Genomic DNA, 19,445 nt, shown 5'->3' with positions numbered 1-19,445 from the left:
AGAGATACAAAGCTTGGCTATGTGGGAATTGTAGTTGGTATTTATGAACTCAACTTCCGTATTTGCAAGCGGGTATTAAGATTTTATAGATATATTTAGAAATATGGATGCTATTAACTTCGAAGTTTCTTCTAAATCATTCTGAATATCTTATGTTAAAACAAATTTTATTGGAGATTGATTGGTTTCATGCTGAGTATAAAGGGACTAGAGCCACAATGAGACAAGAGCCATCTAGTTTTTTTTAGCAGTTGACTCTTCAAAACCATTACCGACAACACAAAAACCATATATTTTATCGGCACATTGTGAGCAAGCCTTCTTCTACAATTTTCCACATTGCCTGTCAATCCTCGAGGACGTTGAATATTTGACACCAACTCAAATGGAATCTCAGATGATGTAACTCAAGAGAATAACACGATTTCTATGCATTCCCATCTCCTAACAACATTAGCACATGACGACCACTCTAACGAAGAAGAGAGTGACACTGGTGCAATGGATGATGAAATGGAAAATCTGACCTTAGAGTTAGAAATCGAGCCTTCATGCAAGCCGAATCCGTCCTCAATTAGTTTGCCAGACTCTCTCTCTCTCTCTCTCTCTCTCTCTCTCTCTCTCTCTCTCTCTCTCTCTCTCTCGATGAAAATGTGACAACTGAAGAGCTTTTTGAAGCAATGAAGGACAATGAAGAGATCAAATTGATCATTAACCTCTTCCTGAGTTTGATTGAATCCTAAAAAATAGAGTAGCGCAAAAGAGAATGAGCACTCTAATCCATTCAAAAGAATGAGTACCTTAACCTTGAATCGGTAAGCATAAACTCCCCTAATTTATTTTTTAATCAAATAAAATTTAGTACTACTTATTTCTATTTATGTATTTTTATGTGGGCTCGTTGGTATGGGACACCGGCTCTTGCAATAGAGGCTAGCCCACTGGTTGCAGTCCCTCAGGCTCGGGGGTGAGCCCATATTGGCTCTATGATTGGGAGGTGAGCTTGATGTCCGCCCATTGTGTATCTAGGACTCTGCACATTGCACACCCATACTGATATAACATTTCATTTCATTTCACTCTCTCTCTCTCTCTCTCTCTCTCTCTCTCTCTCTCTACCCACCTATGATTATGAAAGTGATGTCTGCTAGTACAGAGGTCAATACTAAGCAAATAAGGGGAAGGTAACCCCTGCTTGTTGCGGATTTAGGGTTTTCCTTTGCCAAATACGCCTTTTGATTTCGATCCCGTGCGCTTTAATTTGCTGTAGTTGGTCAGTACCAAGCGAATAAGGTAAGGTCACCTAGTCCGAAGGGTCCTATTCGCTTGGTATTGACCAAAAGAAAATTTAAGTGATGTCTGCTAATACAGAGGTCAATACTAAGCAAATAAGGGAAAGGTAACCCCTGCTTGTTGCGGATTTAGGGCTTTCTTTTGCAAAATACGCCTTTTGATTTTATAAGAAAGAAACAAAATTACAATTGAACACCGGGTTTGAGTTAGAAAACACTTCAGACTTTACAAAGAGTGGCCTATTAATTTCCGGGGGGTTTAGGGTTTAGGGATTTAGGGTTCACAGCCAGCTTATCTCTTCGCAAAGCATGTTTGCAACGACGTGAGGGCATGGATTGCATGGGTAGGTAGTACTCATGGTTGCATGGGTAGTATTGCACTCACTTTGAGAGACATACGTAACTCCATTTTTAAGCTTGTGGGAAACAGACAATATTTTGTGTCTGCACCCACCGCTTGCGAGACGGAGCCCTGGCAAGTGGCAAAGATCTTATAGCAAGGGGTGTTTCTTGATACCATCACCAATGATTGAGCGAGGATTTATTTGGATATATTGTAGAAGTTGCGGAGGAAACAGAGAACGTAGGGAGATTAGGCATGGCTTCTCTGCAAGGTTCTATTACGTCAATCTTGGTCTTCATAGATTAGGTAAATACATTGCTTAAGAAAATCATACCTTGGCCTTGTTTTTTTAAATCAAACTGATGAGACAATGATGGTTTACTCCCAAATCTAAGGTACTTCTACGAAGATATACTAAAATGCCCAACTCTGGACCTTGACAAGTAAGGTGTAGGGAAAGGTCCCTTAGTGACCTTGGTCCTTCAATACTTCGACCTGGAGACAGCGAGCCATTGGTGGGAGTAGTATTACTAGGAAAGGGCAGTAAGGGACCTTTACCCAATTGTAAAGGTTTGGGGGAGGGGGCCAACACACACGCGACAACTAGTAGGTGCAATGTCAAGAGACAATTGGTGAGAGCTGGCAGGTAGAGTACTGCAGACAAACACCGATTGCAACATTCGCGCGTGCAAGATTGGGGATCGAGTGTGGCTTCTCCACCACAACCTACGTTCATCTCACCCTTCACAAAAGGTGGACTATCGAAGACTCGAGCCATTCAAGATAATTGGCCAAGTGAGTCCAATCACATATCATCTCTGGTGTAATGTCAAGAGACAATTGGTGAGAGCTGGTGGGTAGAGTATTGCAAACAAACACCGATTGCAACATTCACCGTGCAAATTGGGGATTGAGTGTGCACCAATCTGGTGTGTTATGATCGTAGGGCACAAGCAAAATGCCAGGTGTGCTGAGATATCAAGCAACAGACGATTGCATGCAACATTTAGAAAGTAGAATAGATGCATGGCCCTTATCTACTACCCCATGATCCCAAACCTTTACAGTCCAATTATTATCGGGACCTCATTTTCAAATTTACAGTAAAACCCAAGGTGTGTGAGCATTGGGTAGATATACATATCTTTAAATTTCATAATCATTAAGAAAGAAGACAAGCTGTTGCATTCATAAAATCATAAATAGCACACCCGGTTCTCACAATCAACTTGATGCACAACTCTTTTGAATTTCTCGACTAGTATTGTAGAAGGTTTCCCAATTTAATAGTGGCATGTTCAAATCTGCTCAATCATAGCACCAATATGCAAATGCACACATAATATTCCACGTTGAAAGCTTGCCCTAAATGTGGAAATCAATCTATAGTATATGGGTGGGGAAGAGAGAGAGAGAGAGAGAGAGAGAGAGAGAGAGAGAGGTTTCAAAATTTGTGAAGTTATCATGTCTCTCAGGAATATATGACTTGGCAAGAGAACAAGAAGACTCAGTGCAGACAGAAGCCTTTGGTTGGTAGCATTTGATTGCTCAAGGGCCTAAACATTGTTCAAAGAAAAGTTTAGCATAGTGATTGGAAGATGGGAAGATGGCCCGAGACATCAGAATTGACAATAAAACCTCTACTGACATTCGTGCATTCCACGGAAATTCCTTTCTCACAGCTGGTTTTACTCTTTCTTCACCTATTATAGCTTGACCTGGGCGTAGTTTGGACCTGGTTCACAATAAGTTTGCAAAGAATTGCCACAATCAGAAAGCCTGAATTGTGGCATATTCCTCCAAGATTAGACTCTCTCTAGTCTCATTAGAATCTTGACAAATATCAATAGGAGAAATGCCATCATGGACCAGTTCCTCGTGAGAATCTCGAGAGCCTCATTCGAATCGTCAACAACATCAGTAGGAGAGATGCCATCATAGAATCTCCTGAGCTTCATAATGGAACAGTACAAGACCAGTAAACTCCTATTCTTAGTAGAGGAGAGGGATACTTTGCTCATTACCCATTTGGAACACCACATTAGCGTAAGGCCACAGCATTAATTTCAAATTGATCAGCATATTGCTAGCTAAAGAATTTCTTGAAAACCCATCATAACCTCTAGCACAAAGTCCCGCTGGCTGTCCACAATGAGTAGCAAGCCGAGTGCTACATCCAAACTTGAGTAAGCATACACAGGACCCACTGCATAGCAACTCTCTTATAGTCAAAACAGTAATACAGGGGAAGTGGGAAAATTGTTCACAGACAGTGCTTCTCTTTACAGAGATTGCTTGTTGCGAGCGATTCATGTTTAGAACACAAATGCCCTGAGCTGGACCTGCATTTTCCCCTACAAGAAGACACAAGCACAGCATTTCCAGAGCACCAGGACCCAGTATTAGATATGATACTGGCATGCAAAAAATATGCACAAACTATATTGTAAGCATAGAACGCTAACATGAGGATTTTCTGCCCTGTTTTCGTCAAATGAAACTGAACGCAGCCACATCCGCAAGCGCATCGCTTCAAAAACCTCGCCAATGCTCATGGCCCCGGCAATTGGTGCTCCGCGTACAAGCATCGGACAAGCTTCCATATGCTTACCAACAAGATCTCAACCAGCGAACTTTGTCAGCGCCACCTTAACTTCAGCAAATGGGAAAACTGTCTGTAAGAAGTCAAATATAAGGTTGGAAGCCAGAAGGTTCAATAAATCTAATGCGAACTCCAAGATGCATGCATTGGAGTCCGTTACTTGCTCATGGAAAAGTGAAAATGTGCCTTTCCCGCATAAACCTGTAAACATCCAGACCTATATTCAGACGATATTCGCAACCCAAAAAAAGACTGATCTGTTGAGGAAATAGCCGCAGAAACATGCAGCAATATCTTCCCTACAGTCTGACAAGCTGTCTCTATCCAAAAATTTATAGCCCTCCTCAACGATATTGTATTCCTTCAATCAGCTATTAACTTTGTACTCATTGTTGGTCTCATTTGCCTATACTACATACCAGCTTCCATCTTTTTCTTTCCTTAAGGCCATGTTTCTGTTTACAAATTGTGCCAAAAATTTTGCATGGTGCATTAGAACCAAGTAGACAGTTACTATTTACTTTCTTCATATTGAAATACAATTCAAAGATACAGTAGAGAATTATGCGAATGATGCAATAGTTGTAATGTAAATGACAAGGCCGCCGATATGCTGTGATGTGGATATCAAGCCCACAAAAATGATATATATGATACATTTGTAAAAAACGCACACCTCCAGAACTGTGAACGACAGAGTCAACTAAACTAACTCCTCTCACTTCAGAGCCTTAATTTTGAAATTAGAAAATCAATAGTAAAGTGCATGATAGCAGCATATTTCCTATCCATCTTGGACTAGCATTCCAAAATCAGATAAACAAGGAAGCTCTGAAGCAAGTAATAATGAATGACCTTTAAGTAGCCCCTCCCGTCTACCATGCATTTCATCCCACTTGCTCAGCCTCCCGTGACTAGAAACCCAGAGATTTAAAAAAGGAAAGAGCTGAGGTAGTGCATCCAATGCTGTCAGCTTATTGAGTTACTAGAAAAAGCACAAATCAAACTGTGCCAATCATGACATTGATTTAAGGCCTTACCTTCCTATTGCTTCTTTTTCTTTTTCAGTGGAGCTTTTTCAGTTGCATTTCCAACTTTGGTGGTTTGCTTCCACTTCTTTTTTTTCTTTCTTTTTTTCTTGTTACCATTAGACTGTACAACTTTAGTGTCAACCCGTCTTTCCTCTTCCACCTCCTGCATGACATTCCAGTGAAATGTGATTTTTTTTCAATCAAGGGAAAAGGAACCACCCAGCAAAGTTGGCTGGTGGTTCGCAGGGTTGAAACTTCATGCCTTATCACTGTCTGAGAATGTTTCCACATGTTGAACTTTTACAGAACTTGTTGAGATACCTATCAAACACAAAAATCTAAATTCAATCCCTGCTGTATCAATAGATGATATCACATAGACATATTAATTGAAATTCTAATCCTTCTCCAGCCACTGCTTTATTACATAAAAGCCATGTAACACACGCACATGCACACACACAAACCATCATGTGCATTACCATGCAAATTGGCTTTGGCATTTTCAACCGCTGCTTCAACCAAAACAGGATCTAAAGAAAGAGACCCCGATGATGTCTCAAGCTTTCTCTGCAGAAACTTGGCCAAAGCAGCAGCCTTGTTCGTAGTGACCGGCCCACCAGGATGAGGTATTCTTTGCACACCAAATCAAAACATGACATCAGATGCCAGTAATTTTTAACCTCCAAAGTGCAAAATTTGGAGTAACAAATTTTGTGAATGATGATGTAAATGGTCTTATGTGTCCACAATCATACACTATACATGATAAACACTTGCTAGTGAGCTGACTGCAAACATTGCTTTTGTAATGTCTTGTTGAGAGAGAGAAATTTTCAGTCAGATTATGTAATGTACATGATACTGCTTTTAAAAGAAAGACTTCAACCACGGGCACCTTGGTTCAGCTGTCACTTTTTTGTTGGCGTGAACAGGTAGTGGAGCAAACTTGCTGCCTCGAAGCGCACGACGCTCATCTTCTGAAAGAGTCTCCAACTGAGTAGATGCATCACCAAGGTTGATATTCCTCATCTGAAAAGGTAATAACGCCAAGCATAAAACAAAAATCCATAGCTAAGCAAGGTTTCCAGGTATGAAAAATTGGTGGGGGGGAAAAAAAAGCAAAATACAGCATGCTTCAGGATCAGTTCTTGCTACCTGTACAAAAAACCGTGAAGTACAGGAAACAGTGTTAAGTCTATGATCAATAAAAGTAGATCTCTCAGAGAACACGAAAGTGAACAATCACTTAAGTTAACAGATATAACATGCATATATGACCCTAAAATACACTTACTTAAAAGGCCAATAAAGACAAGAATAAGCTGCTTAGATGAAACCCCACGAAAACTGCAAAGACTACAGTGTGCGAGTCAAGGACGGAACATGCCTGTATGCAAAAAGGAATCTATCCCAAGCATCCCTCTCAAGTGGCGAAACAGAAGGCAACTCAGGCGGCATAGCTGCCCGCCAATCCGCAGAAGTCTCTGCATTATTGAAATCGCCCCCCACAATCCATGAATCCATAGTAGGCACTACATCAACAATCTGCTGCCAAAACTCAGCCCTCTCACGAGCTAAAGTGGGCGCATAGATACACATCACTCCTAGCAAAGAATCATCAATCGCAAGAAAAAACCGCATCTCTCTCTCTCTCTCTCTCTCATTCATCCATCAATCAACCACCCTTCATATGTCACTCTCTCTCTCTCTCTCTCTCTCTCTCTCTCTCTCTCTCTCTCTCTCTCTCTCTCTCTCTCTCTCTCTCTCTCTCATTCATCCATCAATCAACCACCCTTCATATGTCTAAGTCCTTGTGTTTTGAAAGAACAAAAGATATTCGACAATGTATCCAAAAGAGAGAGAGAGAGATATAAATTGTCTTCTACGCACTTGCAAGCACACAAGTGCGTCTTACTATCATTTTGTGCCTCTGGTGGGGCATGCCAGTAATTAGATTTCTCTACTACCTTCAGTGCAAGGATAAAACAGATAGTGCATTGAATATCTTTTGTTCTATTGGGAGCAATCTCACTAGTGACTTCATCGACGACAATCCAAGCTAGTGACCCATGAGCCTTTCAAGTTTCAAACTCTCGTAAGCCACTCTATTGGAGGGGAATCCCATTGGATCATCACTGGTTATCAAGTTGCCCTTGGTTTCATTTCATTAAAGGTGAGTTAGCTCTTCATTAGTGCATTGAATATCTTTTGTTCTATGGGGAGCAGTCTCACAAGTGACTTCATCGACGGCAATCCAAGCTAGTGACCCATGAGCCTTTCAAGTTTCAAAGTTCCAGTGTGACATGAAACGTTTCGGGGTTTCGTGCGTTTTGGGGTTTCGAGGTTTCTGAAACGTTTTGTTTCGGGGCTCAAAGAAAGCGAAACACATGTTTCATTTTACATGTATGTACCTATAATTATCATAGTTACCGGGGAACGCCCCCTAGCCCCCGTTCCGGCGTTCCGGGGGGGCAGTGCCCTTTCCGAACTTCCGAAACGTTTGACGTTCCGGGTGGCCAGTGCAAACCAGAACGGCCGTTCCGGAACGTTCCGAACGCCCCCAAAACGTTCCGGAATGCCCCTGGAACGGCCAACAGCTACAAACAAATTTGGCAAAAATTGAAAAAATTGAAGTAAATGTTTGGGCTTCTTTTTGAAGTGTGCAAGGCCTCAAGGACTCATAAAATGCACCCCCCTCCCCCTTTCTCTCCACAAGCTAATCCTCAAGGCTCAAGCTCTCTCCCTCTCACACTCTCAAGACTCACTCTCTCAAGGCTCAAGGCTTTAAGCCTTCAAGCTCTCTTCCTCTCCCTCCCACTCTTTCAAATCTCTCCCTCTCCCTCTCACTCTCTCGAGTCTCTCCCTCTCTCTCTCTCTCTCTCTCTCTCTCTCTCTCACATCATCTAGTCATAGTAAGATTGAATGGTCTTCAAAACGAGTTTTTTGTGAGTATTAGAGTCAAAGCACTCTAATACTCCTTGTATTTAAACACAAGAAGCTAAAAAATGCACTATTTGGGTGTTTTTTATACCTCCCGTTCCGCACCGTTTCCGAACCCCTAGCCGTTCCCCCGTTCCGCGGGGATCCCGTCGCCGTTCCCGTTCCGCGTTCCGGGTAACTATGATAATTATACATTGAATATACATATAAATTTACCTATCAAAACATGGGAATACCAAAATATGGATGTGAGACTTGAGTCACGAGTAAACAAGGTATCAATTTTGTGAAGCGGCCTGGCTTTAAAAATCCCCAAATAGGGTGGTTTAAGGTCAACTGGTCAAAAGGGGGGCAAAAAAAAAAGTCGACTCGTTTCTCCCGTTTCGCCGAAGTGTTTTTATGCACGCTGTTTCAAACTCTCGTAAGCCACTCTATTGGAGGGGAATCCCATTGGATCATCACCGGTTATCAAGTTGCCCTTGGTTTCATTTCATTAAAGGTGAGTTAGCTCTTTATTATACATTATACTATCATCAGATACACTTAGTTCCATTCATAGTTCAATGGCACACGCATGTTGATTGGTATGCAAACTGGAGAGAGAAAGGTTGTCAATGCTTGAAACCGACCCGTAGCCTCACTAAAGGGCGGTAGACTTTGCTTTCATCCGAACTTTCCTTTGATTAACTTTATTTGTACTTTAACGTCACAAATAAACCTGTAAAACTGGGATTCACCACTTCAAAACAATTCACGACTTGGTAGCTAGAGCGCTCTCGAGTAACAACGACACCCTATTGGCCCCAAAGATTGGCGCCCCTTTCGGTATTTCTTTATTCTTATTGCACTCCAGGAAAACCTGTAAACTTCTACAAGCTGGCCCATTTTTATCAAGCTGAAATTCCCCTACTCTAACCCAATTTCAATAGCATAACCACAGTAGAAGTCTCCACGGACATAATCCCAAGTACACAGTGACTTTCCATGCACTTTAAAACACTTTACAAAACCTGGCGAGAAATTACAACGCGCTGAATTCTCTGTTTTGGCCTCCAATTTGCACCAAAACACCTGTCGGTGATTCCCTAGCTTCCTTGAAGCTCCTTGGACCTATAGGCATCAGAACCGACCAAAACCCTAAACCTACAAAAAGTTACAACAAGCCGTAATTCCCTGATTTGCGCTCCGATTCGCGTGCCGATCTTTCGTGTGGGTAGCCCTCAAGCTCCCGCACCTATAGGGTCACTTGTCCTTTGAATTAGACGATATTCCTCATGGGAAATCTCTCTGAATTGTATTGTATAAGCACCCCAAGGCTTTCTTGAGGCTCCCCAAGCAATATCTTGCAGTTTAGGTGCTAAACCCTAAACCTGCAGGAAAACACAGCAGGCTATGATTTTCTGTTTCGCATCATTTTGAGCGGAGCAAACAAGTCTACGCGTGTCTCAGAGGCTCCCGCACGCTATGAGACAAATCCCTTTTGAATTGGATGAGTTTTCATGAGAAAAAACTCTCCATTTTCGCAATTCTTCACAATGAAACTATGCGTACTTGTGGGGGATAGCGATTAGCTAATTCGCTTCTTGTACATAAGGCTCTTGCCTTGGCAAATGCGCATAAAACCCCCAGAACTCTACATGGTCATCTGAGAAGCCCAACTAGAGGGGCATTACAAAGGGCAGAGAGAGATGCACAAGAGAAGGCAAGCTTTCCATTAAAGCTGTGATCACCTGCACCCACTACTCACACACACATTGTGTTCAAAATGATAAAAATCAACCTCCTCTCTAACTTTTGGGCACCCCCTCTTGGGATGAGAGACTCTAGAGTGTGAGTTGACCTGCAGGTTGCTCTCCAGTTTGCTCCTTTTGGTTTGATTCCTAGATCCCACCAACTTATAAAGTCGTGCCGAGGGGCCTAAATGACTTTGATTGAGCCTAGCCACTTCTTTACTAATCGAATTCCAATGTCGATCGGCCCAACCATCTCGTGGCTGCATGCCTTGATTCCTGTGGGTGAAACTCGAGGCCAACGGCCATTTCCCACTAGCCATGCAATGTCCGAGCATTTGTGATTTCAACAAGAGAGTCCCAAAAAATAAATAAAAATCGAAGGAAAGAAACCAATAAATATATATAGTGGTTGTCACAATGTCGTGGCATACCCCCTTGTAAAATCACAAACGTCCTCGATTACATGCATCCTATACATGCCATAGATGATTTAGTGTGATTAGCACCCTTTTATCATCGCATGTATCCACAAGAAAGACTGTCAAACATGTGTACAAATGACTTAATGAGACCTTCATACTTTTGCTAAGCAATGTACACTTCAATTGCACTGAATCCTTAAGTACATGTGAAGTGCTAGCTCCAGCATCACCCCTCTTTTGAGCACGTGTCAAAACCTTTGACCTTCACTCTACTGAAGTGATATGAGTTGGGGAATACCCGAGTTGTAAACCAAAGGCTTCAAGGTAGAGCTGCAATACATTCGGTATTTCTATCAGTTCACTTTCGTCCATCCACTTTGCATCCATAGGTGGATAGTTTTTTAAACTTCACCAAATAGCGACTTGCAACTTTTCCCTTCATTTTTCTTTCTTTTGGTCTGTCCTCTAGAAGACTCGACAGAGTCTTTAGCTTTCTCTGCCTTTCTTGACCCTGGGAAGCTTCAGGAGTCGCTTTTGCAAAGGACCTCTTTGCCGAATTTTTCTTTGACTGGTCCCCCTTTCACGTTGCCTTGGAATCCATTGTCTTCTCCCTTCATCAAGCATGACCAATGTTGGCAACTTCCATAAGCTGAGTAAGGGTGGCCACTTTATTCTTTATACAGTAATTCATGAGCCCTTAAAGCAACCCACAACAGTACTTCTCTATCTCTGTCAATGGCACAAGTCTGTAGGAAGTAACTGAAAGCAACGCTTTACAGAACTTCCAATTGTATTCCTCTAAGCTTTTGCAAGAAGCCGCATTGAGCTGATGTCAATCTGTCATAATATCAGCTTCAAATTCGTTTGAGAGCCATGCAGATGCAAACATTTGCTCGAAGTAAGCCCAAGTGGCGGGTGCCTGTCCTTGCATCAACAATGTCGTCCACCATGAACACGCATTTCCTTTCAAGAAAGTGGTAGCTTTCTTGGCCTTGGAGGCCTTTGTGAAATTTCCCCCTACATAAGCAGTATCAAACTGTTGGAGGAAAGTAAAGAGCCTTCGTCTTGTCCTCAAATCCATTGAAAGTATCAAACTTCACAATTGCATCACCTCTTTGTATGGTTTTGGTTTTCCCATCACTCCCAAATTATCATAGGGAAGTGTCTGCAACATGGGTATAGCGGTAGCGATCACCTGTGCCCCTTGGCCATTTAGCATTCTGGTTTCTTGATACCATATTGGCCTGCTGATTGGAAAAACCAGCTATACCAAAAGCGGCGTGCAACACCCCAAACTGCCCTTAAACTCCATAAACCTGGGATTTTGCACCAACCGAGTAAACACATTCACAACAACAACCAATTCTGTAGTGAACGCATCCTCGTCTAGCTGCCCAGTCATTAACCCTTGAACTTGTGGAGCATTCACATCAACAAAAGGTACAGACAGTGGTAGTCGTGAACTCTCCCCATCCTCAAACACTGGAGGAATAACCTTTTTGTCCTGTGAAGAAGAACCCTCTTCTCTGGTGTCATTCATCCTATTAGCCATAGTGGAATTCCAAATATCTCTGCTTTGTGACTGACTTCGCCCAAAACAAACAAAGGGCTCACTTCTTGAGGAAAAGTGATCGTGTCCCGGTGACGGAACCATGAAACCGGCTTGTAGACTCGCTAGAGGGCAGTAGACTTTGGCTTTCACCCCAACTTTACTTTGATTAACTTTATTTGTACTTTATGACACGAAGTAACTTCACAAATAAACCTGTAATAACTAGAATTCTCCACTTCAAAACAATTCACGACTTTGTAGCTAGCGCACTCCCAAGTAAACAACAACACCTTGTTGGACCCAAAGGTTGGCGCCTCTTTCAGTATTTCTTTATTCTTATTGCACTTGAGAAAAACCTGTAAACTTCTATAAGCTGTCCCACTTTTATCGGGCTGAAGTTCCCCTACTCTAACCCAATTTCGACAGCACAACCACAGTAAAAGTCTCCACAAACAAAATCCCAAGTAAACAATGACTTTCCACGCACTTAGAGCACTTTACAAAACCTAGTGAGAATTTACAACATGCTGAATTCTCTGTTTTTGGCCTCCAATTTGCACCAAAACACATGAGAGCTGTAATTCCTTGTTTTGCGCTCCGATTCGCGTGCCGATCACTCGTCTGGGTAGCCCTCGAGCTCCTGCACCTATAGGGTCACTTGTCCTTTGAATTAGACTAGATTCCTCGCGGGAAATCTAAAACCAGCCCGTAGGGCGGTAGACTTTGGCTTTCACCAGAAATTCTTTACTTTAGAGACACACACAAAGAGAACTTTGGAAAGGTAACTTGAGACGGGAATTAACACTTAAAGCACACACAAGGCTCGAAAGCTAGAATGCTCCGAGCATACGCCGACAACCTCTAGGCCCCATACCCCATGCTCTGCATAACTCACTGGCATCTGTACCAGGCCTGTCACCCACCATATCTCGCACCAAACCTGCCATGGGTTTAGGCTTCTTGCCTTTCTGGCCCTCTTTATCATTTGAGTCAGTTGGTCTTTTCCTTTGTGGACAATTTGTAGCAAAGTGACCAGGCTGCTCGCATATAAAGCATTTATTTTCAGCCATTAAGACCTTCTTTTCCTCGAGCAACTTATGCACAACAGGCTTCCTTTTCTATTTCTTTGCCTACGCTCAAGAAGTCCCGGCCGAGTCCTTATCCTTGTTGGCCTTTTCTGACCCCTGTGACGCCTCAAGAGCCGTTTTCACAAAGGACTTCTTGGCTGTATTTTTCTTTTGCTGCCCTCCTTTTTCGTTGCTTGGAAACCCACTGTCCTCTCCTTTCAACAAGGCAAGACCAGTGTTAGCAACTTCCACGAGCTGGGTGAGGGGAGCCACTCAGCTCTTGGTACAGTAGTCCCGAAGCCCTTTAGGCAGCCCACAACAATACTTCTCTATCTGCTCTGTCAATGGCACAAATCTCTAGGAGGTCACTGGAGTAACGCTTTACAAAACCTCCGATTGTACTCCAACAAGCTCTTACAAGTAGCCGAAGTAAGTTGGTGCCAATCTGTCATGACGTCGGCTTCAAATTCATTTGACAGCCAAGCAGATGCAAACATTTGCTTGAAGTAGCCCATGTGGCGGGTGTCTGTCCTTGCATTAGCAATGTCGTCCACCATGTAAGCGCATTGTCTTTCAAGAAAGTGGCAGCTTTCCTGACCTTAGAGGCCTCTGTAAAATTCCCTCCTGCATAAGCTGTATCAAACTGTTGGGGAGGAAAGTAAGAGCCTTTGCCTTATCCTCAAAGACGTTGAAAGTGCTAAACTTTACACCTGCACCACCTTCTTTGTAAGCTTTCGGCTTTTCCAATGCCCCCAATTTGTCATAAGGAATTGTCTGCAACATGGGCACTGTAGTAGGGATCATCGGCACGTCTTGGCCATTGACATTTTGCGTCTAGGTGCCATATCTGGCTGCTATCCAGAAAAACCAACCATACCAAAATGACCCTGTGGTACCCCAAACTGGCCTTGGTTGCTCTGAAAGCCTTGCTGCATGCCGATGCTACCATACATGGGGTTTGGCATCATGCCTTGCATACCCCCAAAGTTCAAACACTATTCCTGGCATGTACGGCTGGCTTCCAGGCGCATAACCAGCCATACTCTGGAACACAGATCCACCCCCGAAATACCCAGGATGTACCGTGGGTGGTGGAAAAACTAGATGCATTGCCTGGTAACCAGTTCCCTGTCCATTCAAGACAACATGCGGGCTCTGAAAGGTGGCGGGCTGAACTGGCATAGCCTGTAGAATAGGCGTCCTAACCACCTGTTCAAGGACCGGAGAAACCTGTTTTGGAGCCACTGACTCCGCAACATGCGAGTGCTCCCTATCCTGCTGGGACGCATGAAGTACTTGAGCTTGAGCCTCAACAAGCTCTGTTCGCGATGTAGGTTGCCTATTTTGCTATGGCACTGGTGGCGCTTGCAACTTCATAAACCTTGGGTTCTGCACCATTCGCGAAAACACATTCATCGCGGCAACTGACTGAGTCCTGAACGCATCATCTTCAAGTTTGCCAGTCATAAAGCCCTGTACTGGAGGAGCATTCTCATTAGGAAAAGGTGCAGACAGGGGTGGCCATGAACTCTCGCCAACCTCAAACACCATAGGAATTTACTGCCGGTCCTGCGGAGAGGAACCCTCTTCCATAATGCCTTTCCCTTTGTCGACCATAGTGTAATCCCGCGTTCGTGTTCTCTGTGTCTTTATCCAAAACAACTGAGGCTCCCTTCTTGAGGAGAAAGTGATTTATGTCCCGACAACAGAACCATGAAACCAGTCCGTAGGGCGGTAGACTTTGGCTTTCACCCGAAATTCTTTACTTTAGACACACACACAGAGAACTTTGGAAGGTAACCTGAAACGGGAATTAACAGTTAGAGCACACACACGGCTCGAAAGCTAGATGTTCTGAGCAGACGCCGACAACCTGTAGGCCCCAAAATTGGCGTCCCTTTCAGTATTTCTTTATACTTTAAGAGGGTAAATTACAACAACAAGAGTCTTGGTAATTCTTTACCTGTATCCGGCTAGATACCACCTGTTCTGGAAAAATTTCGGCAACATAACAGCCCCAAAACTGTCCCAAAACCAATTCCCTTGCAGGAACTCACTTCCACTGACACAAACCCTCTGATTTCTGCCCAAAAACAGTAAATTCAGCACGCTGTATTTTTTGGTTTTTGCCCTGTTTTCAGCCCTAAACAGTCCCTGAACTATCCTCTAACAGTGGGGCATTGTTCCCAATGGTTCGTATGGCTGAAAAAACAGTCCAAATTCAACGCATAACCAATGCTGAAAACGCACCTGTACAGTGAGGTTATCACCCTCACCAGTGCCTGCTTTTGGAGCAACACTTAGCTACTCTTGTTCCTGCTCAGAGAGGCTCTTGACTCGGTATCCAATTTCACTCCACCTTATGATTGATAGCCGACAAGTACACAGCTTGCTATCAACGACCTGGCCTCTTAGTTTAGTGGTTTGTTACGTAAAGGATGGCTAAAGCCTAAAGACAAAGATTCTCTAGCGTTCTCGTATAATAGTCAAACTATAATAATCAAATGTAAATATTTGTGTGGTTAATGGACAGATCATCAAGAGGTGACTTGCGATGTTGAGAAGTCCCCACTTGTGCTTGGTCCGGGATCCCAACGCATATAACCACACAGCTGTACGTGAGTCAAATGAAGAGCCCTCTTGTGGGGCATCACATTACTACAGGCAGGGGAGAGAGAGAGAGAGAGAGAGAGCAGTGTAGGGTGTGCAGGACATGACTTCTTGCACTACATTGTACATGAGAGGGAAAGCTTGCAGTCAATAGCTCTTAACCTGTGACAAGCTTACAAATGAGGCCTTCCCAACTAGACCATCGCCCTCTTCTTCTGCATGAGGAAAATGCACCAAAAAGTGCCACTTGACACATTACACGCAATTTCTTGTTTTGGGCTTCCCGCTTAAAAATCTCCCAACTCGTTGCCCACTTAACTTTGCAACAGAGTTCTAAAATGTTCCCCTTGTCATTCCGGAGGTAATGACGCGAACAGATTTTATTGTCCAAAATAGCAATTCCCTTAATTTTAGGGGATGCTTCCGTTGGACTCCCACTGGTCGTCAAACCATCTATGACGACCATCTATCCCCACAGGGACCGCATCCAAAAATGCAATGTGGCCCAGCTATTGGATACTTTCTCTCGGTGACCCCACCTTGGCACTGTACCTTTATTGAGTTCACTTCCTAGTATCCACCAACTTGCTATGTGCCATGGGGAGACCTACATGATCTTGAACTGAGCCTAGACATCCTCTTACTATACAAGTTCCAGTGCCGACCAACTTCTCGTCTGCGGGTGAAACTACCGTTCACATTGGCCATACAATGTCTGACCATTTGCAACTTCAAAAAGAGGGTCTCAAAAATTAAACAAAAATCATTGGAAAGAAACCAACAACTAAGGTTAGCAGTAGCCATGTCCTTGTGACATAGTTAACAGTTGCCACGTCCTCGTGACAAAATCTCTCTAAATTGTCCCGTATAAGCACCCCAAGGCTTTCTCAAGGCTGCCCTGGCAATATCTTGCAATTTAGGTGCGAAACCCTAAACCTGCAAAAAAACACAACATGCTGTAATTTTTTTGTTTAGCATCATTTTGAGTGGAGCAAACACGTCTACATGTGTCTTAGAAGCTCCCACACACCATGGGACAATTCCCCAATCGGACGAGTTTTCACGCAAGAAAACTCTCCGTTTTCGTAATACTTCGCGATGGAACTGTGCGTACCTATGGGAGATTAGTGATTAGCTAATCCGGTTCCTGTACAGAAGACTCTTGCCTTGGCAAACGCGCATGAAACCCCAGAATTGTACATGGTCATCTGAGAAGCCCAACTAGAGGGGTATTACCATCTTGTTTTCCTTAGGCTTTCCGTTGTGCTTTATCTCTTGCGCAAGAGCAATCGCTACCGCCTTGTTGCGATCGATTCGGTCGAGGACTTCGACATCATACCTGGAATAGTTGTCCAACCCAAAAATAAAAGCCTCCTTGCGCTCGTCATCCGATTTGCGTAATTGGGTGTCGAGCTGTAAAACACGATTAAAGAAAAACATAACTGGCATACCATTTTGCTTGAGACTCCATCAATCGTCTTTCAACCGTGCTAGGTACTGTGGTGGCATAAACCGTGCCTTGAGCTTGTCTTGGAAGTCGGCCCAATTGAAGCAAAGGGACGTGCCTTCCTCGGCTTCCTCTAGGTGCGCGGTATATTGTGCCTCTTGCCATGTGTGGTACCAATTAATGGCATCACCGGCAAGGTACATAGCTGCCGTCAAAACCTTGCTATTTCCAGTCTTCTGTCACAAAACGGGAGCGTAAACGAGCACTTAGAAATCTGAAAATAAAATACTTTGCAAAAGGGAGAGAAGGGAGAAGATCGACACAATATTGGGGACCAGAAGATGGGCTGGTCCCCCCCCCCCCGTTAAGAGTATTCTTTTATTCAGGGAGAATTCTTATACAAGCACGAGAACCCGAGGAAACCCCTCCGTTCTGTAATCTTAGACCCGTAGGTCATGCTTTCCCGTAAAGGGCTTGGGCACAAGGCCGTTCCTTCCCGTAAGGGACTTAACCCCTCCGTTCTGTAATCTTAGACCCGAAGGTCGTGCTTTCCCGTAAAGGGCTTGGGCACAAGGCCGTTCCTTCCCGTAAGGGACTTAGGCGCGAAGCCGTACTTTCCCGTAAGGGACCTAGGCGTGAAGCCGTACTTCCCGTGAAGGGCCTTCCCGTAAGACGGGAGATTCCTGCAAAACAAACCACACAGAGCAACAATTCTCAATGCGTATCAACACCTTATACCTGTCGCTCCGTGCTCGGAGAATCCACCTCTGTACTCAGTCGTCACACGAACACTTGCAGACTCTGTCGCCAGCACGTGCTCCAGCATCCCAGCGCTAGTTCTTGCTGCTGCTCCCGGCCTGTCCAGAAACTGAACGCTGGCTGTCCTTTTATAAGCCCTGGCACCTGGCGGGAATAGGGCCGAAAAAGCAGGGCCTTGGTGCCCTAGAGAGAGGAGAGAGAAGGATCGCTGGCGCTTTTTAGAGAGAGGAGAGAGAAAGATTGCAGCTTTCAACCCCCCTGCGTAGCTATTAGCGCTAGCTTTTTAGAGACTTGCTTTATTTTATTAATAAAGGCCTGGTCACTTAAAAGTGACCGGCCACTTTAATAAAATAAAGTGTGAACCTGTTCAAACTTTAAAAACTCACTTAGTTAATGGAAACAATGCTACACGGACACATTCCAGGCGTCCCCGGGTGCAGGACACGGTACAGATGCAATGCAGACACAGACTCCTCGCGGGAAAGCATCTGCCTTCTCGTGACTGTTCCTGCTTTTCGTAAAAAGCTTCATTGAACCCATCTTTATTCTTGTGCTTGCGTTCTTACGCGTATTTTCTTACTCAGTTCGGATTTCCTCCTTAGCCTACGGGGTGCCCCCTTACTGATGCACCCGTCACCCATCATGTGACGCATCAGAGGCACTCGTAACCTGGCCCTTTCCACCGAACATACGGACACTCCTTCGCAATGTTTACCGTCACCCATCAAATGACACATCAGAGTTGTCCGTTCCTGATGGCAGTTCCTGTAGCTCCAATCTTTTTAACAATTCTTAGTGCACATAATAAAATATCCTAAAAAAGAGATTTAATCATTAAAAATAAGAAAATAGTCCAATTAGCAACATCCCTCTGGCTTCTAAACAGTTGACCTCAACTGTAGTGCTTGGACATATACCTCCAGTATCTCGGGATAAGCTGCTAATTCCTCCTGCGTCATCCACTGAGCATCTAGATTCGAATAGTTCTTAAACTTAACCAAATACTTCGTGTTATCTTTCCGGATTTGAGAGACCGCTCCTGATGACTTACTATCTGCTCCGGTTGGAGTATTTCTTCTGTTTCCTCAACCTCAGGAGGTTCCTCAGTGCTAGGCTGGCTCGGAGGCGGTCCCACATACGGCCGGAGTAAACTCACGTGGAAAGCATTATGGATCTTCCAATTAGGCGGTAGCTCTAATCAGAAAGCGACATCATTCACTCGCTCAGTAATCTTAAATGGCCCATAATAACGGGTAGAAAGTTTTACCACTTTCCCCTTATGAGACGCTTGTTTCTTAAGTCTTGCCTTCTCAAACTTGAGTAAGACTAACTGTCCGACTGTTAAGTCTAGATTCCTTATGTGCTTGTTTGCAGCTTTCTTATGCTTTTCTTGAGAGCGTAGAATAGCTCTCCTAACTTGCCAGTAGGCGGTGTCCAAATCCCGGACAAATTCATCTGCTGCAAAGATCTTATCCTTAGTTAAAAGGATGGGTGGAAGCAAAGGCTTACCATAGAGTATCTCAAAAGGTGCTTTCCCCGTCGATGAGTGTATGGTATTGTTATACGCATACTCGACAAGAGGCAAATATTTCTCCCAATCAAATTGCCGGTCTGACACATAAGCTTTTAACATATCCAATACTG

General features: G+C 43.8%; 1 protein-coding gene across 9 annotated transcripts in view; it reads right to left on the bottom strand.

The window, feature by feature from the left end:
• Nucleotides 1-3,676: 3,676 nt before the first annotated feature.
• Nucleotides 3,677-19,445, bottom strand: part of LOC147458895 (E3 ubiquitin-protein ligase) — a 30,202-nt gene continuing 14,433 nt past the window's right edge. For 4 of the 9 annotated variants that reach the window (XM_086510308.1, XM_086510313.1, XM_086510309.1 and 1 more), the window contains 5 exons: nucleotides 6,167-6,300; nucleotides 5,751-5,902; nucleotides 5,531-5,589; nucleotides 5,278-5,431; nucleotides 3,677-4,438 (listed from right to left, as the gene is read on the bottom strand). In XM_086510308.1, the coding sequence (XP_086366434.1) occupies nucleotides 5,282-5,431; nucleotides 5,531-5,589; nucleotides 5,751-5,902; nucleotides 6,167-6,300 (495 nt within the window). In that variant the 3' untranslated portion in view covers nucleotides 3,677-4,438; nucleotides 5,278-5,281. Of the gene's footprint in view, nucleotides 4,439-5,092; nucleotides 5,152-5,277; nucleotides 5,432-5,530; nucleotides 5,590-5,750; nucleotides 5,903-6,166; nucleotides 6,301-6,398; nucleotides 6,427-6,658; nucleotides 6,817-19,445 lie in introns of all 9 variants that reach the window. The other 5 variants (XM_086510310.1, XM_086510311.1, XR_015187809.1 and 2 more) reach the window with 4 other exon arrangements.

Source organism: Adiantum capillus-veneris, chromosome 4 (genome assembly GCF_014529385.1).
Source record: "Adiantum capillus-veneris isolate H3 chromosome 4, ASM1452938v2, whole genome shotgun sequence".
Classification (NCBI taxonomy): Eukaryota; Viridiplantae; Streptophyta; class Polypodiopsida; order Polypodiales; family Pteridaceae; genus Adiantum; species Adiantum capillus-veneris.
This window is presented reverse-complemented; position numbering and strand designations above follow the sequence as displayed.